The sequence below is a fragment of the Astatotilapia calliptera genome, chromosome 3 (genome assembly GCF_964374335.1).
Source record: "Astatotilapia calliptera chromosome 3, fAstCal68.1, whole genome shotgun sequence".
Classification (NCBI taxonomy): Eukaryota; Metazoa; Chordata; class Actinopteri; order Cichliformes; family Cichlidae; genus Astatotilapia; species Astatotilapia calliptera.
The window spans coordinates 78,461,578-78,486,088 of NC_137424.1; the positions used below are offsets into that span (position 1 = coordinate 78,461,578).

Genomic DNA, 24,511 nt, shown 5'->3' on the forward strand with positions numbered 1-24,511 from the left:
GGTTTAATATATATTTGTTTTTATTTGTATCATATTTGCTTTTATTTATTTTTTTAGCGGGGGCAGATTATTTAACTTTATATTTTACAGCTCAGTGTATATCAACCCACTAGTCACTTCATTAGGCATGGCTATTCAGCTGCCACACAGCCACACAGTTTTTCAGCCCTGTGTGGTTGTTGGTCCGGATGGTCATGTCACGCGTTTTTATCCTTGTATTTTAGCTCATTTTAATCTTTCAATCTTGCAAACATGGATGTTTTTGGAAAGATGTTATGAAATATTTTAGGGTTTCAAATGGAAATAAATTTTTGTACCAAACTCTCTGTTCTTAGATTATTTTTGAAGACTAAGACTATGGTGACACCAAAACAGACCAAACTGTTTGAAGAGTACGGCCATCACCACCATCAGAATCACCGTCACTGAAGATATAAATACTGAAGCTCAATAAAAATACTAAAATGCCTTTAGTTGATTCAGTTGCCTTAGCTCATTGTAGAGCAATCTCCAACTTTCCTCTTATTTTGGAAGAGTAGTTGTGGTAGATGAGGTCAGGATCTGGAGTGCATACTGACCACTGCTGAAGGTTACGAATGATCTAATCGCCTCTGATAATGGACTCATCTCTGTGGTTGTCCTATAAGAACTCCGAAGCTTTTATTTTGGTATTTCCGTTGATCCGTACAATAAATTTGCATATTAGCCTAAACATTTAGGTTTAACATTTAACATTTAGCATTTAGATTTAACATTTAGATTTAGATTTAAATATAATATTTAGATTTAACATTTAGCATTTAGATTTAACATTTAGATTTAGATTTAAATATAATATTTAGATTTAATATTTAACATTTAGATTTAATATTTAGATTTAATATTTAACATTTGATGAAAAGTTACAAATATTTTACTAAATGTTGTAAAAAATTACTCGAAAAAATATGTTTTTGTAAGGTTTTGAGCTAAATGTGGAAAAATGTTGCCGTTAATTTCAGCATGTTTCACTTTACAAACGGCGCCCCATAAGCAGGACACATTTAACTTAGCTGGGTTAGTTTGCTTTGTTTCTCCAAATCTTAATGTGATTAGTTGTAAATTCTTTACTTTACAATTTAAAGCGCCTTGTGGTGACTGCTGTCATAAATTGTCACTATATAAATAAACGTGAATAGAATTAACAAAGTCAGAAAGTGCTTTAGCCTGAAACACCAGCCACAACGACCCCTAAGGTCCAGCTGTCAACTATGATTTAAGGGCTAATGTGTTGACGAGTTTAGTCTGACCCATAATTTATGTTGGAAGCAGTGGAACAGTAGCAGAGCTGAAGGCAGAACTGATCGATTCTGGAACGATGACTTCATTCCCCTTTGTACTGAGGCTGCCTCTTCTCCTTGAAAGCAGACAAGCCTTCCAAACGGTCTTTGGTTGGTATCACCTGGGAATAACAAGCCTCTTCTATTGCCAGACCTGTAGATAAATCCACCTCTATCCCCTGGTTAATTGCCAACTTTGCCATCCTTATTGCAATTGGGCCCTGGGGGTTAATCTCCCGTGCAAGCTCCAGAGCCTTCAAGTAGGCAGCATCTCCACTGTTATTCTGCTCCACAGAATGACTGACAAGACCCATTTGTTGCGCCTGTGTTCCATCAACCACTCGTGCAGCAAAGATGAGCTCCTTGGCAAGAGAGACGCCAATCACCCTAGGGAGACGTTGTGTACCACCTGCTCCAGGAATAATTGCAAGTTTAGTCTCAACTAGTCCCATTTTGGCAGTATTGGAGGAAATTCTGATGTCACAAGCAAGGGCCATTTCCAAGCCTCCTCCTAAGGCAGCACCATCAATTGCAGCAATTGTTGGTACTGGCAGGTTTCCTAGCTCTGTAATAAGGGCTCGTGCTTTGGATACAAATGGTCCCACTTCGCTCTGGTGCATCTTGGCCCTCTCCTTCAGATCTGCACCTGCACAAAATATACCAGGAACCAAACTACATAAAATTACACTGCGCACTTTTTTATTCTTCTTGATGTCCTCCACAGCTTCAAACATCATTTTCACAAGATTTTTGTTTATGGCATTTTTAGCTTTTGGTCGATTTATTCCAACGACGACAATACCGCTGTCTTCTCCGTCCAGGTATCTAACGTGCAGGTCATCCTTTGAGTCGGAGCTGTAGTATCGCGTAACAGCACCGTGACCATTCAGGCGAGGACAAAGCACAGACTCCGCCCCTTCCTCCACCTGACACACTGAAAGGACAACAAACACAACATGAGCTGTACAAAGTGTGATTGGTGTTCACAGAGCAGCATCATGTGACTCTTGTTCTGCACTAAATGAAGCGATGGAGTGGCGCCTCCTTCAGGCAGAGAAACAGCTCATGGAGAGAAATAATTATTAGAGCAAAAACAAGAGTGGAGCTGCAAATAAGGCCGAGAGGAACGCTGCAGAAAACTGTTCATGTGTGAATTCATAATTTCATAGATTTCTTTGAGCACTAAAATCAGAGCTGCTTCTATTTCTAATATGACAGCTGTACATTAGAGCTAGAACACTTTTCCTCCCAAACCCAAATGTTTTGGCTGGAAATCAAATAAAAACCAAAACAGCCACAAACATCAGACATGCTAACACTGTAACATTATTGGATGGAGCCACTGAGACTGAACCGCCATCATGAGTATGTCAGCTGTATCCACAACACCGACCTCTGACATTTGACCTGTATCTACAGCACTGACCTCTGACTTTCAGCTCCACTTGTTTCTTCATCAGGATGTTTCCCTCCCTGCTGTAGACGGTGCAGGTGTAGGTGGAGTTGTCTCCGTCTGTGGGGTATTTCAGGGTCAGACTGATGTCTCCAGGTTCCAGTAAGTTTCTCTTCATCTTCGTTAGACCGTTGTATTTATCGTCCTGTTCTTCAGGTCGGTCAGAGCCATTCTCATACACGTGGACCTTCCTGTTGTTTGCATCCTTCCACTCCACTTTAGCATCTTTAGGCAGACAAACTGTGGTTTCGCAGATCAGCTGGACAGACTCCACCCCTGAATCCACCTCCACCCAGGGGACTGAGAGGACAACAAAGCACAACATGAGCTGTAGTAACATTTTTTAATAATCATCTGATGGCCTCCTTACAGTAAACCTACCTCTGTACTGCGCCTCAGTGCTGCATTTGATACACCAGAAAGCATTGACAGTAAAGTAATTATGCTGCTGCTGTGGTTTCTGTCATATCCATCTCATAGATTCATGAGGATTCTTCCTCAGTTACAAACGTTAGTCATGGAGTTCCAAAAGGTTCTGTACTGGGACCAGTTCTATTCAAATTATAAATCTTTCTCTTATAATATAAGAAAACAATGTAAACATTTTCACTGATATGCAGATGAAACCCATCCATCCATCTTCATCCGCTTTATCCGAGGCCGGGTCACGCGGGCAGCAGCCTAAGCAAAGAGGCCCAGACCCCCCTCTCCCCAGCCACCTCCTCCAGCTTATCCGGGGGAACACCAAGGCGTTCCCAGGCCAGCCGAGAGATATAATCTCTCCAGCGTGTCCTGGGTCTGCCCCGGGGCCTCCTCCCGTTGGGACATGCCCGGAACACCTCACCCAGGAGGCGCCCAGGAGACATCCTTGTCAGATGCCCGAACCACCTCAGCTGGCTCCTTTCGATGTGGAGGAGCAGCGGCTCTACTCTGAGCCCCTCCCGGATGGCCGAACTTCTCACCCTATCTCTAAGGGAGAGGCCAGCCACCCTTCGGAGGAAGCTCATTTCCGCCGCTTGTATCCGCGATCTCGTTCTTTCGGTCACTACCCACAGCTTGTGGCCATAGGTGAGGGTAGGGACGTAGATCGACCGGTAAATTGAGAGCTTCGCTTTTACACTCAGCTCCCTCTTCACCACGACGGACCGGTGCAGGGTCCGCATTACTGCAGCTGCAGCCCCAATCCGTCTGTCGATCTCCGGCTCCCTTCTCCCATCACTTGCGAACAAGACCCCGAGATACTTGAACTCCTCCACTTGGGGCAGGAACTCATCCCCGACCCGGAGTGGGCACTCCACCCTTTTCCGGCTGAGAACCATGGCCTCAGATTTGGAGGTGCTGATCCTCATTCCCGCTGCTTCATACTCGGCTGCGAACCGTTCCAGTGCGAGCTGGAGGCCCTCACCTGATGAAGCCAACAGAACCACATCATCTGCAAAAATCAGAGATGAGATTCTGAGGCCACCAAAGCGAAAGCCCTCCGCCACTTGGCTGCGCCTAGAAATCCTGTCCATAAAAATTATGAACAGAACCAGAGACAAAGGGCAGCCCTGGCGGAGCCCATCACGCACCGGGAACGAATCCGACTTATTGCCGGCAATGCGAACCGAACCAAGCTCTTACAACGGTTGTATAGGGATCGAATGGCCCGTAACAATGGGCCAGACACCCCATACTCCCGCAGCCTTCAGGAACTCGGGGCAGACCTCATCAACAGCTGGGTTGCAGATGAAACCCAGCTTTATTAATCTATGAGAAAAGATAAGAGTTAAACTACCAGCATGTCTTAAAGTCAACAACCTTGATGACCTCCAGTTTTTTTTTAAATTCATACATAATTGATACATAATAATTCTTCTACTCGACCATTAAAACCTGAGAAACAGGGGGATCAATGACTGATACAAAAGGAGGAACATTTACTGTCAGCACATGTTTCCATGGCTGTATCCCAATTCAGGGTCTGCAGCCTTAAAGGCCACATTTTAAGGCCGATTACGTCACATTGACGTGACGAAGGCTGTCCCAATTCAAAGGCTGCTCGAAATGCGGCCCTCAAATTTATCCTTCATTTCCCTGAACTTCAAGGATGTGGCGGTGTAGACTTCGTGGCCCAACATATCCCAGAATGCATAGCGCGGCGATGGGTGTGGATAATTTTGCCGGGAAAAAAAAAAAAACGGCGGATGAGGGGCGCCCGAAGAGTAAACTTTAAGTACTGAATATTATGTCACTTATTTATGTGCAAATGTTTAATAACGAAGAACATTAAAACATTACTGTTGGCCACATGTCGGCAAAGTTATGTGACATTAGTGACGTTTGTACTAACTTGGTTTTAAAGCCTTTGCTTTAAAATATATGCCGTTCAATAGCTGAGCTTAATCTTACAGAGAATGATCAAAGCTCATGTAGAAAGAAACAAACAAATGAACAAAAGATTTTCTCCTTCATTTCTGTTAAACAAAGCTGTATGAAACGTTTCCAGCTGTTAGTATCATGGTTGCTAGGCAACCTGGGCAGCACAACGGAGGCTAGACCGTCCCATTTTACAAGCCTCGCACTTCTGGCCTTAGCGGTCTTTGAGTACGCGGCCCTTGAGGATCGTTGAGGCTGCATACTTTAAGGCTGCAGACCCTGAATTGGGATACAGCCCATGTCAGCCTGCTGTTTACCACCACAGAAGAAGAACAGCTTGTACACATACAGCCTCTGTGTCAGATCAATGCAGTGAAGCACACACACTGTTTAGTAAAGTCATGTTGTGGAGCTGTTTCACTGATCAATGACTGAGTCTGAAGGAGGTTTTCTGACTTCTGGAACAAACCTGGAAGTTTCTCTTCAGCTCTCTGTATCAGCTGTTTGTAACTCTCAACTCTTTCAGCTTCTGGAACAAGTTTGTGTGAGCCACAGTCAAGGAGCCACCAGAGGACACCTGCTAACCATCGGCATTATGGGTAGTGTAGGAGGAGACACTCACCTGACATGAAATAGTGACAGAAATGAAATAAAAGACCTCCAGAAACCACAAGAAGAATCAGGAGAACCAGGAGAGCTTTGGCCCAAGATGGGAACCGTTCTGTGGAGAAACACAAAGAACAACATGACCTTTGACCTCTGACTGAATGTAATGATATATTTTACTGAATATACCTCAAGCCAAGATACTTGTAGTCAACATGTGTTTTCAGCAGTAAAATAATAAAGTTTTATCTGAATGATAAAACCGAGTGATCCGAGTGTTTGTTGCTGACCTTTGACCTGCACCTGTACATCGCCCAGTTTCATGTAGCCATATCTAAGGTCTGTGACGGAGCAGGTGTAGGTGGCGCTGTCAGACAGTTGGAGGTTGGTCAGGTTCAGGCTGAGCTCTCCAGTTTCCAGAGCGTCAGTCTTCATGGATGTTCGGCCGCTGTAACGCTGGTTTTGATCTTTCAGTTCGTCTCCTTGAAGCTGACGCTGGTGGACGGTTGGAGGACTGAGGTCGGAGCGACTCCACACCACTGTGGGGTCAGTCAGAGCGAAAGTGTTATACTGACAGGGCAGGATGAACGAGTCCCCCTCATACAGCTCCACAGCTGAGGCATGCTGGGAAACTGAGGACACACAGACAGAGACTCCATGAGTCACTTTGAGGTAAAGATACACCAGGTAGATATTTGTGTTTTTCTTTCCTTTACTTTCTGTACAGTCTCTCACTTCTTATTTTTATTTTTAGATTCTTTACTTTTTTGTGAATCTGCATGCTCCATGCATGTGTAACAGGTGTATTAAAAAGACCATTTGTATTTCACCAAAGATCCATCCTGTGGTGTTATTTTCATTTGTCAGTCTTGTTTATGGACATGCATATGTATATATATTTATTTTCTGTATTTATATTTTGGGAGCTTTTATTTTCTTTGTGTGACCTTTGACGTCCCACAGAGTCACTTCCTGTTCCGGTTACAGAGCGATTAAACACAGTTAAAGTAATTGAAGTCATTCAAATATTGTTTGTTCCTAGGGATGGGTACCGGTGTCCGGTGCCATGATGGCACCGGTTCTGACATAAACGGTAGTAACCAGACCGAAAAGCAGCGCACATTTCGGTGCTTTATTCCGGTGCTTTTTTTTCCTGAGCTGTGATACACTTCTAGCCAATCATTTTACGTTTCCGAGGATAGTAGGCGGGCCCAGGTACGTACGTTCTTTTAGAGCAGAGCTACAGATTAAAAATGTCCAAGGCGAAGCGGTCAAAAGTCTGGCTGTACTTCACAGCAAAATATGCAAACTCAGCAGCCTGCAACAAGTGCTTTAAGCTGATACTGTGATACTGTCAAAGGAGGTAACACCTCAAATCCGATGAAACACCTGGCGACGCATAGCGTTTTTTTTAAAAGCTGAGAAATGCGCCGTATTTGATAGCTTGCTGCGAGACCTCACACTGAGCACATCTACTGCGGGTGGGTTGCCTGTTATCGGACCCGGAGTTAGCAACATCCCCCAAAAACCCGAAGAGGAGAGTCCTGGCTCCTAGCCCTGCCAGTGTAGCAGAAATGATGAGGATGATGATGGCAGCAGCAGCCGTTCTTCTCTGCGTGAGTAGCTTAATGTTGTTCGCGTGTAATTTACGCTGAGTAGGCTAACCACGTTATTACATTAATGCAGTAAGGTGAACTAGCAAACATCATCATAGCTACATGCGGCTGTCTTCTTGTTTGATGGCAGATACTCCCTTCACCCTGGCCAAAAAGGCTAAAATGACCAAAGAAAAAGTGGAAAACAGTTAAACATGAGAGGTTTTTGGATAAAGTTTGTGTTTTTTCCATTGTTTAAGCACTGCTTCCAGCCAAGAGTGATACCATATGCCCCATAGCTGCAGAAAAGGCTAACATTGTTATCTTTTTACAAAAAAACTGCTGAACATGAGAGGTTTTTGGACCAATTTTGTGTTCTCCATTCTTTAAGCACCGGTTTGAGCACCGCCACCGTTTCAAAAGTACCGATTCGGATAAAACCTAAACGATACCCATCCCTATTTGTTCCACTTGTGCATTTTGTCTCACACTGTTACTATATGGTCACGATGCAGTGCATTTTAATTTGTTATATATGTTTATATGTATATTTCATTATTTTAGCAGCTTGATTTATAATGAGGTTTGTTGTGATGTCACACCTCAGTCGGCTAGAGGCCCTGCTGGGGAGAGGTGTGCATGCAGACGTCCAGTCATATGAAGTTGCTGCACTGAATTTGTTTTTATTTGAACAGTTTTGAGAGGATAAACCTGCCTCAGCTGGCAAAGCGAGAGTCAACTCGTCTCATCATTCGCATAACAAAACACAGAGAACACAGCAATCACAGTGTCAGGCCAGACCACCTACACCTGTCACTGTGCTGCTGGAACACTCACCCAGTGAGGGACAGTAAAGGATATTTCTATTCTTCTCTTTTTTAAGTTCTTTTTTTTAATTGTAAAGGTTTAATAAATATTCAAGTGTTGATTTTCTCCGTTTCTGCGCTTTGGATGTTTTGGAATAACCTTCCTCTCCATATTAGACAGGCTACATCAGTGCAAGTCTTTATTAAAAAGCTATTTTTATTCCCCCGCTTTTAATTCTGTGGGTAACTGATATTATTATTATCTTTTTTTTTTATTATTCATTCATTCATTTCTTTCTTTTTTTTTATTTTTTATTTTATTGCTATGTCTGATTTTATTACTATGTGCATACAGTGTTGGGGAGTAACTGAATACATGTACCGCCGTTACGTATTTAAAATACAAAATATGAGTAACTGTATTCCGTTACAGTTACCGTTTAAAAAGGTGGTATTTAGAATACAGTTACTTTGTTGAAATAAATGGATTACACTGCGGTACTTTCCTGTTTCATATTGTGGCGGGTCAGGACTGTTTGGGTTTTGTTTGACAGCTACGTTCTGTTGTTCCAGGTGGCGGCGTTATGGTTGCCATGGTTACAGGGTGACGCTCTCTCTCTGCGTGTTTCCTGGGTGAGAGAGGCCTTTCTGTTGTTGTTGTGCTAAGCTAACAGGCAGAATGTTACAGGCATAGCTCTAAAGAATGTAGCATCATGGGCAGTGTAGTCCGTGCTGCAGGGAGAATGGACTGCCATACCTGTTATGTGTCTGTGAGCGCGAGGAGGGAGAAAAAGGAAAAGTAGAGCTGTCATCGAGCAGAAACGGGAGCTGGAAGCATGTAAATATAATAATAACTACTGCAGCCAAGAAGAGAGCCTGACGAGCCCAGTTGTAAGTAAGCTATTAAGACTCGACTGTACGCTGTGTTCGTGTTTTCCTCCAAAAACAACAAGTTCCATTGGAGCAGCCTTTCAACACCTCTCTCTGTCTCTCGCAAGCAAAGTTGACCCAGACAACAAAGTAAAGCTAGTTTGAGCCCGACACGAACCCGACATATTAGCCAGAGGTCCCTTTACTATGGTTCGGAGCCGCGGACCTTCAGTAACAGTAATAAATCACAGCAATAGGACATTCATGTAGTTGTAAAAGCATGATAATATATTAAGTAATCCAAAGTATTCAGAATACGTTACTCTCATTGAGTAATGTAACAGAATACGTTCCAGAATACATTTTGGGGCATGCATTCTGTATTCTGTAATGGAATACATTTTAAAAATAACCTTCCCAACACTGTGTGCATATTAGTATTGTACAGCACTTTGGTCTACCAGGTGTGTTTTTAAAGTGCTATATAAATAAATAAATGATGATGATGATGATGATGATTTTAGCATTTACGTGTTGAAAAAAGCCAAAAAACAATCAAACATATTGAAACTCATTGTTTTTGTTTTTTAAAGCTTCTTGAAGATGGCCTGTTGTGCCATGTCAACAACCTCATTCAGGTTTGTAACTGAGCTCCGTGTGTGGGAAAACCCTGAATCACTGAGTTCATCATGAGTACTCAGTTATAATATCAGTGCAGGCACGGGTGAGATAACCAGGTCCTGCTGTTATAAGTGTAAGTGTCACAGAAATGGCTTATGTATAAAGAAGTTTAATAGATGGCTCCAGCAGTTAAAATGTTCCTGCTTGTACATTTCTGTGGACAATATTGTAAAGGTGTGTTTATCTTGTCACAAAGAACAAGTTTTGTTACACCGCTATTGTTGGATGATTGTTGGTATTTGTGTTGCCCTCATGTCTCACACTGCTCTGATCAGCCAGTATTTTTTTTATTTTTTTTTTTAAGTGACATCAGAAACAGCAGCATGTGACATCACGTGATGGCGGAGCTTCAGTTCATCCTTTGTCATTTTTTTTTTTTTTTTTTTTTTTATAGGACAGGGGGAAAGAATGAAAGAAAGAGGGGGAGAGAAAGAAAGAAAACCAAAGGGGAGAAGAGACGGTGAGAAGGGGGGGAAGAGAGAAGAAAAAATAAAAAATAAAACAAACAACAAAAAAAACTCCTGGGTCACCTGTATGGAGAAAAAAAACAAACAAACAGAGGAGACAGCAAACAACAAAGAGCAACATAATAATAGGGAAAAAAAAGCACCATCACAATAAACTAGCTAGTCATAGATATCAATAGTTACTAAATAATAGACGATATTGTTCAGCACACAAGATAGACAGCGCACAGTGTGCTTTGAGGCAGCAGCCAAGAAAGCTTTAGTCCGCGTCTGTGAATACCCATGTGTACACCTGTGTGCATGCTTGCATTCCAAAGGTTTCTCCATGTAATGATCTGCTAGGGAGTGTGGGGAGCCACAGCCCTGTCCTTTATGGTATCAAGCGGGTATGGAGGAGATCAAAACTCCAGACATCCAGAGGCCCCCAGAACACAAGAGACCAAGGAAGACCCACAGAGGGGCAGCTGCGCCACTGTCCCAGTAAGAGCTGAGGAGAGTCCCAGATGAGGGGTCATTCAGCAGCCGCGGAGCAGAAGCCAGGGGGAGTTGCAGTGATGCGCCCGTGGGCTCCGCCGGCAGCCAGCCGCGCCTGAGTGACCGAGCCCCAGGCCGAGAGGCCGGGGGCACCCCACCTCCGAAATGGCCCGAGCGAGCCCCAATAAGCGGCCGCCAAGGAGTGAGCCGGTGTGTACCCGGACGCCCACTCCCAGATACAAAGAACCACCAACGCACCGACACCTGAGGGAGTCCGCCACCGGCAGGGGAAGTGGTGGTGGGTGGAGATAGGCCTCCAAACCTTGGAAGGCCCGAGATGTCCCCAGAGAGGTGGCGTTTGATACCCAACCTGACATATAGACACAAACATACAGGCACACACAGACACAAACATCCATTCCCACCCTCATGCTCTCATGTGCACTTCACACTCAACCGACGTGGAGACAGACATAAAGAGACGCTGTATACGCGATCACACTCCCCAAGCGTACTCTACCAACCGGGTCTAGGTACCCTTGCCCCTGGAGGGGGGAACTGCACCCAGACCCAGGTGGTGTTACCCTTTTCCCTACGGTGGGGAGAGGCAGACCGGCCCGACTCCACAGCAGCAGGGAGGCCCCACACCCCAGACCGCAGCCGGACGGCCAACTCCTCCTAGCCCCCCCCGCTCCAGCAGGCCGCAGAGAACGGGGGTGAGAGAAGACTCCAAACCTCCCTCCACCCGCTCATAGTAGTGTTGACGCATGTGTGTTCTAAGGTGCAATTAAAACCCAGGAGGGCATGGAGCTACCTGCCAGAGAGCAGCAGGTAAGCGCATAGTCCCTCCTGTTGGCCCTCAATGTCTACATGTATTTAAAATTGAGAGGTGGGCAACGATGCCAGGGGTGAGGTATACACCCTGATGGTAACTTGGACTCCGTGTATTGTGCCCACCCCCAAGATCCTATATGTATGTGTAATGAGGGTGTGAGTAATGTGAATGTCTAAGTTGTGGGATAAATTGAGGCAGAGGCAGCCAGAAGGGGACAGGGGGGGGGGGGGGGGGGTAGCCTCCTCTGCATCCTGGTGACATACCCCTACTCCAAGGCCCTGCATGTGTGGGTGGTTGTGGTGGAGCGGGAGGAGGGAGGCAGCTGGAGATGGGGAGGGAAGGAAGGGAGGGGCAGTGACCCCTCCCTGGGGCCAGCTCCCCCGCTGACCCCAGTAGGCACTCCCACACTCCGCGACCAGCCAGGGAAAAGGGGGCCCAGGCCCATCCAGACCGGGGCCCAGCGCAGCAGCGCCCCCCGGCCCCACGGAGCCCGGGACAGTCCACCCAGCCCCACCACAGAGAAAACTGCACCCACCCCACCATCCACTCGTCTTCCAGACTACATGAGACAATAGACGCCCAGGCTGAGATCTTCCTCCACCTCTCCTGTATCTCCCCCTCCTGCAGAGAGTTCCTGAGGGGAGGAAAGCTCCTGCAAGGTGTAACAATCTCCCCCACCAGTTGAAGAGCCCCACAGGCGACTCGACACACCGGCGGCACCCTGCGCCAGGGATGGGCTCCCGTGCACCCACCCGCCCACAACCCCGGCAACACATAAACCAGGACCCAAGGCCCCGAAGCCCAGCCAGGGCCCCGGCCCAGAGATGGAGTGCCCCCAGACCCTCACGCCCATCCCGGACCCACCCAGGGGCAGACAGGCTACCAGGTCAGTAACCCACGTCCATCATCACAGACCCTCCCCTAGCCCCGCTGCACGTAGCCACGAGGAAATAGTCAGAAAAGAGCCCCCAACCGGACATGACCGCTACCCCGGGTTGAGCCCCCCAAGGAAGATGCCTCCGGGGAACCCCCCGACGCCCTAAGCCTGTCCCTGCCCCCACACCAATCACAACATTGAAGGCGGGACCAAACTATGACCCCCCACCCCCACTAGGTGATGGAGCCGATCAAAGGAGCCCAGAGCAACTGATCTGATGTGGTGGCCGAGGCTGTATCAAAACTAATGTAATCTAATAGATAATTTCTATATTGGTTAGAATTAAGATTGTTTTTATTTTTCCAGTTCATGAGGACAGTTTTCTTGGCTATGCATAGGGCAGTGAAAACCATGTGGGCTATATTGTTTTCTGAAGTGACATTATCTAAGCTGCCCAACAAACATAGTTAAGTCCTCTTTGTTTCTTGTGGGTCGGCTCACTTTGATTGTGTTAAGCAGTTAGTTTGGAGTGAAGTTGTTTGAGTTCAGTTCTGATCAGCTGACCTCTCTGAGGCCCCGTGTCACTTACTGTTGGATATTTGTGCATTTCTGGCTCAATAAAAGACACTTTTTCCCAAAATGGCCGCTGTGTTCTCACGTCTGAGCGGCTCGCTCCATCACACTCGCTCACGCCCCAAAACATGAATGTGATATAAGCGTGCCCTGAAAGCTGAATACAGCTCCATACAGCAGTGTGGAGAATATGACAATGAGCTCAGACAGTCAAAGATTCTTTTCTATGGATGGTTTTCAGGAGACGTTTGGTCCCTGCAGGACCAGCACGTTGTAGCACCTCACAAGTGTAGATACTGTAGGTGCAGTGAATGTTTAAATCAGGGGTCCCCAATCCCAGTCCACGAGGGCCGGTGTCCCTGCAGGTTTTAGATATCACCCTGGGTCAACACAGCTGAATCACATGATTAGTTCATTACCAGGCCTCTGGAGAACTACAAGACTGATGTTGACTGTATCCCAATTCAGGGTCTGCAGCCTTAAAGTACGCATTTCAAGGCCGATTACGTCACAGCGGCGCGCCGAAGGCTGTCCCAATTCAAAGGCTGCTCGAAATGCGGCCCTGAAATGCGGATGAGGGGCGCCCGAAGAGTAAACTTTAAGTACTGAATATTATGTCACTTATTTATGTGCAAATGTTTAATAACGAAGAACATTAAAACATTACTGTTGGCCACATGTCGGCAAAGTTATGTGACATTAGTGACGTTTGTACTAACTTGGTTTTAAAGCCTTTGCTTTAAAATATACGCCGTTCAATAGCTGAGCTTAATCTTACAGAGAATGATCAAAGCTCATGTAGAAACAAAAACAAATGAACAAAAGATTTTCTCCTTCATTTCTGTCAAACACAGCTGTATGACACGTTTCCAGCTGTTAGTATCATGGTTGCTAGGCAACCTGGGCAGCGCAACGGAGGCTAGACCGTCCCATTTCACAAGCCTCGCACTTCCGGCCTTAGCGGTCTATAAGTACGCGGCCCTTGAGGCTGCGTACTTTGAGGCTGCGTACTTATGGCTGCAGACCCTGAATTGGGATACAGCCGTTGAGAAGGTAATTTATCCATTTAAATCAGCTGTGATGGATCAAGGACACATCTAAAACCTGCAGGGACACCGGCCCTCATGGACTGGGATTGGGGACCCCTGCTTTAAATTGCACTGATTAGAATATACTGGACATTCAATGCTAAGATTCAGCACACTGTTTTAGAGGCTGGGATTTGGTGAATTCTTTATTCATCATAAATGATGAATCCTTTGATCATGATTTATGTCCAGTTGAGAATGAATCTGTGCACTCACATATTAAATGAACTGAAAACAGTAGTGTGATCTTCCTATAAGGAATGTGTCATGATCCTGGGTCGTTGACCCAGCGTTTTGTGTTTCTTTTTGGGTTCATCTTGTGTTTGGTGTTTATTCTGATTCTGTATTAATTCTTTGGGTTGGTTGTCGTGTTTATTATCCCTACCTGTGTCTCCCCTCTGTGCTCCGTTCAGGTCCCTGTGTTTTTGTTGCAAAACAGTCTGGGTGTTTCCGGTTTTATTTTGTAGGTCTGCCTCTCGTTATGCCCATTAGTTCCAGCTGTGTCCCCTCCTGTGTGCCATGTCTGATTACCTGGTGTGTGTATTTATACACTCAACAAAAATATAAACGCAACACCTTTGTTACTGCTCCCATTCCCCATGGGATGGACGTAGAGACCTAAAATTCATTCCAGATACACAATATAACCATCCCTCCCAAACAGTGGTCACAAATCAGTCCAAATGTGTGGTAGTGGGCACATCTGCTATATTGAGATAATCCATCCCACCTCACAGGTGTGCCACATCAGGATGCTGATCTGACATCATGAGTAGTGCACAGGTGTACCTCAGACTGCCCACAACAAAAGGCCACCCTGGAATGTGCAGTTTTGTCTCACAGCAAAATGCCACAGATGCCACAAGCAATGAGGGAGCGTGCAATTGGCATGCTGACAGCAGGAATGTCAACCAGATCTGTCGCCCGTACATTGAATGTTCATTTCTCAACCATAAGCCGTCTCCACAGGCGTTTCAGAGAATATGGCAGCACATCCAACCGGCCTCACAACCGCAGACCTCGTGTAACCACACCAGCCCAGGACCTCCACATCCAGCAGGTTCACCTCCAAGATCGTCTGAGACCAGCCACCCAGACAGCTGCTGGAACAATTGGTTTGCACAACCAAACAATTTCTGCACAAACTGTCAGAAACCGTCTCAGGGACGCTCAACTGCATGCCCGTCGTCCTCATCGGGGTCTTGACCTGACTCCAGCTCGTCGCCGTAACAGACTTGTGTGGGCAAATGCTCACATTCGATGGCGTCTGGCACGTTGGAGAGGTGTGCGCTTCACGGATGAATCATGGTTCACATTGTTCAGGGCAGATGGCAGCTGAGAATGTCCCAGTTCTTGCATGGCCAGCATACTCACCGGACATGTCACCCATTGAGCATGTTCGGGATGTGCTTGACCGGCGTATACGACAGCGTGTACCAGTTCCCACGAATATCCAACAACCTCGCACAGCCATTGAAGTGGAGTGGACCAACATTCCACAGGCCACAATTGACAATCTGATAGACTCCATGCGACGATGTGTTGCACTGCATGAGGCAAATGGTGGTCACACCAGATACTGACCGGTTCTGGGTCCCCAGACCCCCAATAGCGCAAAAAACTGCACATTCCAGGGTGGCCTTTTGTTGTGGGCAGTCTGAGGTACACCTGTGCACTACTCATGATGTCAGATCAGCATCCTGATGTGGCACACCTGTGAGGTGGGATGGATTATCTCAATATGGCAGATGTGCCCACTACCACACATTTGGACTGATTTGTGACCACTGTTTGGGAGGGATGGTTATATTGTGTATCCGGAATGAATTTTAGGTCTCTACGTCCATCCCATGGGGAATGGGAGCAGTAACAAAGGTGTTGCGTTTATATTTTTGTTGAGTGTAGTTCTTGTGGCGTAGTCTGTGTTTCTCTGTGAACCTCCCATATAGTCTGCACTGTTCCATGTTTCTTCGTGTCTCTCTGCTCCTCGCTTCATGTCCTCCATTTTGCATTAGTTTTCACAGTTTAGGTTTATGTTCGGTTCTGCCCACACCTTGGTTTTGTGCACTGTAAATAAAACCCACTTGCACCTCCGCCATTGTCTGCTATTGGATCCTCCTTTCTCCTTTTTCCTCCACACGACTGCCGCCCCAGCCGTGACAGAATGAGAGAACTGACAGCTGTTATTTTAATCAGCCTGTCTCAGTTGTTTTAACTGTAAGTATCATAAAGTAATGTGGTAACATCTGGACTGACGAGTTTACTGTCAGCATTTTAATCGCTAGTTTAAAGGCTGTGGGCTGCAGCCGTTGCTCTAACACTATAAGTGCAACAGCCCTCAGTGCTGGTTCTAACAGTCTGAGCTGCTTCCAGCTTTATTTGTGAAGAGCACAGCAGCTTACAAAACACATAGCTAGCTCGTACAGCTGCGACGTAAAACTTTCATAAACTAAGATGACCTTAAAATAACGGGGCTACGTGCGGTGATGCTAGCGTTAGCCATGTTACCTTCAACAGGTGGTCAGACTGCATAAACAGGCACACAGTCAAAGGTTGAGCTCTCTGTTTCGCTGCAGGGTCCCTTCATTCTTCACATTTCCGTGTCGAGCCGAGTGTAAATCCTGAGGCTGAACGGCCTTTGCACAAGCACACACACTTCTTAGCAGGGCGAAGCTATGAGAAGAAAAATCCAGGCTGGCAGCCTGTGTCTGTCCAACCCAGTGACTTTCTACAGTCATTCGTCCAACCAATCAGAGAGCTCCTTACATCCCACGGTGTGGCTAATTTGCATTGCAGCAGGATTTTTAAAATGAAGTAGCTAATCCAAATGTTAATCCCTGAGCAAACAGGAACGGGAAATGGATTTTGATATGAGGAGTGGAATCACCATTTTAAAAAGCATTTTGAAAATCAGTTTATTAAAGTGGAATTCAAAAATGAATTTACAAATGCAGAATTTATTCTACAATTCATTATTTAAGCACAGAATACTTTATTTCAATGCGCACGACTCTTGTGGTCCTCCATAAAGGAGTCCCTCTTGCAGCAGATATGTATATTAAAATCACCAGAAATATGAACACGGTTATAATTTTAAAAAAGAGAAGCTGGGAAATCTGCAAATCCGGAAATAAAAGACTTATTGTATTTGGGTGGCTGATAAATCACAGCACAGAGAGTCACAGGGGGGCCAGTCAGGTCAAATAATTGAGCCTCGACGCAAGAGAAAGTAGGAGTAGGCAGTCGCTGAAGTTTAAGTTTATTTTTGAAAACTGTGGCTTGGCCTCCAACCTTCCCTGGAAGTCTCGGTGAGCTGGGAAAAAAAACAGTCAGGGGGAAGGAGTTCAGAGAAAGAGAAAAGTTCACCGGGGTGAATCCAAGGTTTGGTCAGGAGCAAAACATCCAGCTGCAGGGTGAGGAAAAGATCATTTAGGATGAAGGTTTTATTCGCCAGTGATCTTGAGTTAAACAATGCCATCCGGCTCTTAGCCACGTCATCCCTGACAGAGGCGCGTCTCAGCTTGCTTAGGAGTCTCAGAGGTTCCAATCCAGGTCCGAAGCGGCGAGTACACAACTGGAAAGGTCGGATAAAAATGAAGTCCAATAGGGCAGATCCAGCAATGGCTGAGCAGTTAAAGGATGGCCGGCCATGGGAGGTGAATGGAAATCACAGAGGAGTTAGCCACAGCATGTGCCTTAAATAAGGCTTTAAGGGAGACCCGAATAGTCTAAATAGTCTAAACAAAAAGTCTAAATAAAAAGTATGGAAAGAGATGAGGATTGGAGTGGGTAGAGGTGAGCTGCTGTTTCTTTTGATCACCAGTTTTCTCCTGTTTTGAGTTAGTTAGGGAGGTCAGACTGTCTCGGTTTTGGGTCGCTGCTCTTGCCGTCGACCGGCCAGTCAGCTGAGCAGTTTTGCGTTCTTTTTCTAACTTTAATGCTGTTTTCGTTGTTGTTTTTCACCGTCTACTCAGTATATTTGTATTATTTTCTTTTTCCTAATTTTTGTGATTTTGTTTCCGACACTCGACATGACCCCAAGGCTCACCTACACCAGTGACTCCCTCATCTAGCTGCGGCTGCAGCCTGAACATTGATGGCTTTTCACCACTTCTTCGTCTGGACAGGCGGCGGCGTGTGTCTGTATTTAAACAACAGCTGGTCCTCTACAGTCACTGTGAGGGAGAAACTGTACACCACAGACATCAAGCTTCTGGCTGTTTCCCTGCGCCTCTACTACCTCACCCGAGAATTCCCACAGCTTTTCATCATCTTGGTTTACATCAACCCCAGAGCTGATGCAGCTAAAGCCACAGAGTACTTCACCAACAATCTGTACAAACTGGAACAATTATCACCGGATTCTCCCAAGTTCATCCTGGGAGATTTAAACCACTGTTCCCCTGACAAGTCACTTAAAGTCTGGTCTGCTGGGGCGGCAGCATCTCTGCCGGGACAGGAAGAGACTGAACAGGCTGATCCGCAGGGCCAGCTCAGTTCTAGGATGCCCTCTGGACCCAGTGGAGGTGATGAGTGACAGGAGAATGGTGGCTAAGCAGTCATCCCTGTTGGACAACATCTCCCACCTCATGCAGGAGACTCTGACAGCACTGAGCAGCTCCTTCAGTGGCTGCAGCACCCACAGTGTGGGACGGAGAGATTTCACAGGTCTTTCCTCCCCACTGATGTCAGACTCCACAACAAAGACTTTAACTGATCAAACACACATTCACCAGTGTGTGAATGTGTGTGTGACTGAATGTGTAAAGCGCTTTGGGGTCCTTAGGGACTAGTAAAGCGCTATACAAATACAGGCCATTTACCATTTACCACACAAACCCACACACGTGCAAAGTTGTATTTTTACTTAGTTGTATAAAGCATTTGTATTCTATTTTTATCCCATTGTATATTTTATTTTATTCTATTGTATATAGTATTTTAGTTTATTCTTTTCTATTCTGTACAGTTGTGCACAGTATATTATTCTTATTGTATTCCAGTGTTCTCTAATTTTTGCTATATAACTTTTGCACTGTCCACTTTCTGCTGTGACAAAACAAATTTCCCACATGTGGGACTAATAAAGGTTATCTTATCTTATCTTATCTTATCTTATCTTATCTTATCTTATCTTATCTTATCTTATCTTATCTTATCTTATCGTATCTTATCTTATCTTATCTTATCTTATAGGATACCAACAGTATGTTACATGCAGCACACGTGAGGGGAAGACTCTGGATAAAAGCTATGGCTCTGTACCAGATGCATTTAAAGCCCTACCCCTCCCTCCTCTCAGCTCAGCAGACCACCACACCATCCTGCTGGCCCCTGCTTACACTCAAGTCATCAAGAGGATTAAAAAGGCCACCAAAGACATCATAGAGTGGACAGCGGAAAGTATCCTCACACTACAAGGAGGATTTTCTTCACCGGCTCTGCTCTGGATAAAAAGGACGTCAACAGGGCCATAAAAACTGCTAAACTGGAGTACAAAAACACAGCTGGAAAAAAATTCACCACAGGGGACCTCCGCTCAGCCTGGCAGGGCCTCAAACCATGGCCTCTGTGAATACTGCAGTCACCACCCCCAGGAAGAGAGCAGCAACCCCTCCTCCCTCCCTGACAACCTCAATGCTTTCTACACCAGGGGCCTGTTCTTCGTACGTCGCTTACTACATCCAAGATCAAATGACACATCCAAGACCAAACCATCGCGCTAACCGTGAGCTCGCTAATCCAGTTCCCCGAACACGCCTGCTGTTGACGATTAGTACAGCTGGACGCAGTAATGTGACATCACTGGGTGTCGTAAAAGGGGCTACGCATCGATAGTAGAAACATTGATCGGCAACCCGCTGATTGGTTGGCGAAAATGTCGAAGGGGTGTGCTCAGTATTTTCCGGCAGCAGAGCAAGAACTCATGAGTGAGGGATTTCAGGAGTTTCAGAGTTTAATTAAAACGCAAGAGAACATTGCAAAGGCTGCAGAAGCAAGGAGAGAGGGCTGGCAGAAAGTTGCTGACAAATCAAACTCGTAGGTAATTTAATAATAATAATAATAATGGATTGGGTTCATATAGCGCTTTCCAAGGCACCCAAAGCGCTTTACGATACCACTATTCATTCACTCCCACATTCACACACTGGTGGAGGCAGCTACGGTTGTAGCCAGGCTGCCATATCGCGCCATCGGCCCCTCTGGCCAACACCAGTAGGCGGTAGGGTAGATCTATCATATGACACTATATTGTCCAATATCATATGGCATTATATTATATTATAATATGTTATATTATATCCCCTTTCACATTAGAGCCACAACAGGACCCACAAGAACATGGGAACAAGTAAAAGTGGAATACAGGAGTATTCTACAGAATGGTAATATTTATCTCTTAGATTGCTTTTCGTCTCTTGGCAAGGTAATACTGGCCTGTAATACTCTGTTAGTTTGTTCATAACAGCAACCAAGAAAAGGGCAGAGGAAAAAAAGACAGGTGGTGGTCCTGCACCCCCTCGTCAACAAGTTGGTTAAGTAAATAATACCCTCACGGGAATGTCGATATCTCTCAATGAGCACACTGTCGCGCTGAGCTAAAGGATCCTGTCTGTCCCGCAATATACGCTGAATTCTGAAAACTCTCCTTATCAATCTTGCACCTTCCGCAATGGGTTGGTCGCGTATACGGACAGGACATGGCTGCGACAGACTTCCCAAATCCACCTTCGCTTTTATAGCCGTGGTCTCTCATCTTGATTACACGAAGTAATTTACAATTACTACTCTGAAATATGAATTACATCTGTAATAATCACATACATGTAATAGAATGTTAATAGTTCATTTCCCTTTTTTAGGAAATGACCTGTATGTATCTGTGTGAAATCAATAAAAGGATCAAGTGCTGCATTATCTTTAGTTACATTGATGTTATTTATTTATGGTGAAACAGTGGTGGAATATCGCTGTTGCTTTCGTATAAATGAAGCGGAAATACCTGCGTGGCCACGATCTAATCCTGTTTACATAAAGTAAGCCTGCTCCCGAGCAGGTTTACGCTTACGGCTCTGTTGCTATGACAGCAAGTCCCGGATGAGCTTCGGGGAACCGAACGATCCAGGATCACGCAAAATCGTCAACAATCTAATCCAGCTAACTTACTTAGCGAGGTACGAAGAACAGGCCCCTGGTGTGAGACGGACAACATGGCCCAGCTTGAGGAGTCCAGATCCTCACTCGAACCTGGCAGCTCTGCACTCACCTTCAGGACTGAGGACGTGGTGAGAGCCCTCAGGACGACCAGGGAGAGGGTCAACATCAGCAGTCGAGTTCTGAGGCACTGTGCAGGGCAACTAGGAAGTGTGTTCCAGACTCCATTTCAACACTCAGTTGACAGTCACACCGTCCCCAGCTGTGGAAACACTCCACAGTCACCCCCATCCCCAAAAGAAACTACCCAAAGTCTCTGAATGATCTTCGTCCTGTGGCCCTCAGCTCCCTGGTGATGAAGGCCATGGAGAAGATCATAAAACAGCACATCGTAAGAGCAACTGACCCCCTGATGGACCCACTCCAGTTTGCTTATCGTGCACGCAGAGGTTACCACCATGCAAACTAACGTTTTTACTGGAATCAGGGATGGACTGATAATCTGGTACACCATGCATTTTACTGGTGGCTGCTACACAGCCGGCCCTACAAGAACGAAAAACAGCCCATTTGTTTATTTTCATTACTGACACTGGATTGTCCAATCAAAGCTCTTAGTGCAACTGGCCCCTCCCCCTCACCACTTACTAACCAGGCCCCACAGTCACAGCAGGCTGCTGCACCAGCTGGGGACAAGTGAGGAATACAAGTAAGAAGGGGCAGATTGAAGGACTGAGGTAAAATGAATGGCTACTTTCACCATGACCACTGCTAACAGATAACGTGTAGTTAACTGCATAATGTTGCCCCCGAGGCAAGAACGCAAAAAGAGACATTTTATAAAAAAGAAACTGAATATGAATCTTTAAACAACTACAAATACACCTCAGATATTCTTGTACATACACAATTTTTTAAAAATATTGTTTTTTAAACATGCATAAAAATGATATTGGTCTTAGGTCCAATCCTCTGCTGCTCCTTATTTCACTCAACACTGAGAGGTTTCACGTAACAAAATAAGTCAATAAATGTAAGGTACAGGGTCGTGACATAAAGAGTTAAAAGTGACACACTATCTGTTGGCCGCTCCGCCCTGACCACAACCATCCACAAAGCACCACAATCCTACAATCCTGAAAGTGTGTTGTAAGGTTTTTGTACCATATGGTCCATGGGTGACATTCCAGTCACCTTAATACTTATAATACCTGTTATGTTGGACTTGGGTTTTAGATTTTTTGGGAGATAGATGAAGCAAATATTTCTGGATTCATAAGCTCTTTATTCCGAGGGGTCACCCTGTGTGGTTTTTGATGCAGCCTAACAGAGAGGACACTCAGTACACCACTCATCTAAAACTGCAGCCATTTGTAATTTTTGAAACTTAGTCATCTGTCAATTATTGTAAAATGCTTTTGTCTGATTAATGATAAATAATAAATCTTCAAAAGTGAAGAATCTCAGGTGTTTCAGAATAACTGCTTTCTGTTTTGGAACTTTCAGGATTTTATAGTTGAACTAAAACCCAACTAAACCCATTATTGTATTTGCATGTTTACGAGTTTTAAAGAAAACATTTTCTTAAATGCAAAAATATGTAATTTCTCAAGTACAGTCAAAGTCAAATGTAACAAAGCATAAAACATGAATCTTTACTCTGTAAATGTAAAGTCGCTCTTACTTCTCTGTTGCTTCTGTCTTGAACAGAAGCTTCTCTCGACTCTCACAGAGCACACATCATTGCATTTGTATTTTGTAGCAATGAATTAAAATCATCACATAAACACCACACGGTCAGATTATCTGCCTTAAACTGTGGTGTGAGTGCAGATTGATCTGCATTCAGTTTCTTACCATTTATGAGGAGCAGGATCACCAGCAACGTCTTCATCCTCCTGTAAAAAGCTCAAACAAACACAAAGTCCTTTAAATCTGCTGCTGACTGAACAAAGAAACAAACACTCAGCAGTTTCTTTCCAGCTGAAAGTACACAAGGAAAGTTCACTTTTGTTTTTAAGAGGAAGTCAGTCATGTGACATGAAACTGTCCACTGTGAAAAATCCTCTTTACAGCCCACAGCTTCCACCTCAGTGCTGACACAAGGCTCATCAGCAGACTGACATGTATGAAATGTCATTTGAAGAACAATAAAAAAGTGTTGCCATGCTTAAAAAGCGTAAGTTTAATAACCCAAAGCTTCAGCTTGTCTCTATGTTTGTGATATATTATCTATGTAAGTGTAGGCTCATCAGTGCCCTCACTGATAACACAGAGTTGACTGTGTTTAATAAATAATGTGTCAGAATTATTTCAGAGTTTAGTCTAAGATTAGTTTAAGTTTTGTAATTTAAGCTGGACTGTTTGAAACAACACTGCTGGGGTATTTTTGCACCACCTTTTCAGAGCAGGTAGAAACTCGTGATGGTCCTGGCAGGTCAGGTTTGTTCTCCTTCTTTCCTTCCTCTGCTTCCTCTCTGTGTCTCCTTCCCTCTCTCTTTCCTCTCGGGTGGCTGGCTTGATCTCCAGTTTTCCTGGGCTCTGGCTGTTTGTCATCAGCTCATTCACTCAGTAGAATTTAAAGACTAACAGGCACCTCCACTCTCTAACAGACTGTTGCCCTGTCAGTGGTGGTAATTGCCGTCCAGTGTTTTCCTCCCTGTTTGTTCCTCAGGAATTTTCTCACCTGTTTTCTTTTGTGTTCTGACAGCTGGAAATACGTTCATGTGGAAGAACTCATGGTGAGTCCTGCAAATCCTGCTCACCTGAGTCTTTGAGCTGGTTTGAGCTTCTGCTGAAGAGAGAAAAGCCTACCTGTGACTCACCTGCCTGCCCACTCTCCACAGCTCTTCTCAGTTCATCTCCTGCCAGGTTACGCTGGTGGATGACTGGAGGACTAAGGTTGTGGCAGCTCCACACCAAAGTGGGACATGCAGGTACAGAAGAGTCCTGACAGGTCAGCAGGACAGACTCCACCCCCTCATACACCTCCAGAGCCGAGGCATGCTGGGAAAGTGAGGACACAGAGACAGAAACATGAACCAGCTGTGTGTGAGTCTAAAGCTGAACTGCAGTAACAATGAAGCTGTGCAGGTTTTCAGGTCTAAGATATCAAATCTAAGTTTAAGAACAGAAGATTTCACTTTAGATTAAGGACAGTATGCAGCTGATGTTTTATATCTAAAGGTCTCTGAGTTTTAGATTTAATAATAATAATAATAATAATAATGGATTGCATTTATATAGCGCTCTCTAGGCACCCAAAGCACTTTATAATTCCACTATTCATTCACTCTCACATTCACACACTGGTGGAGGCAGCTACAGTTGTAGCCACAGCTGCCCTGGGGCAGA

The 24,511-nt window shown here is 45.1% G+C and overlaps 2 protein-coding genes across 3 annotated transcripts in view; both read right to left on the minus strand.

Moving 5' to 3' along the window:
* LOC145425893 (butyrophilin-like protein 2) overlaps positions 1-24,511 on the minus strand; it is a 197,320-nt gene that overhangs the window by 154,308 nt on the left and 18,501 nt on the right. The gene's annotated exons all lie outside the window — the stretch shown is intronic.
* LOC113011420 (methylglutaconyl-CoA hydratase, mitochondrial-like) lies at positions 473-23,101 on the minus strand. Of its 2 annotated transcripts, none has more exons than XM_080294447.1 (5): positions 23,015-23,101; positions 6,027-6,275; positions 5,753-5,851; positions 2,746-3,072; positions 473-2,253 (listed from the first exon to the last, which is right to left on the minus strand). In XM_080294447.1, exons 1-5 carry the CDS (start codon positions 23,049-23,051, stop codon positions 1,364-1,366), a joined length of 1,602 nt encoding a protein of 533 aa, XP_080150573.1. In that variant the 5' UTR covers positions 23,052-23,101; the 3' UTR covers positions 473-1,363. The 2 variants fall into 2 exon arrangements, with proteins under 2 accessions (XP_080150573.1, XP_080150570.1); XM_080294444.1 differs by having other exon boundaries at positions 6,027-6,368; positions 23,015-23,096.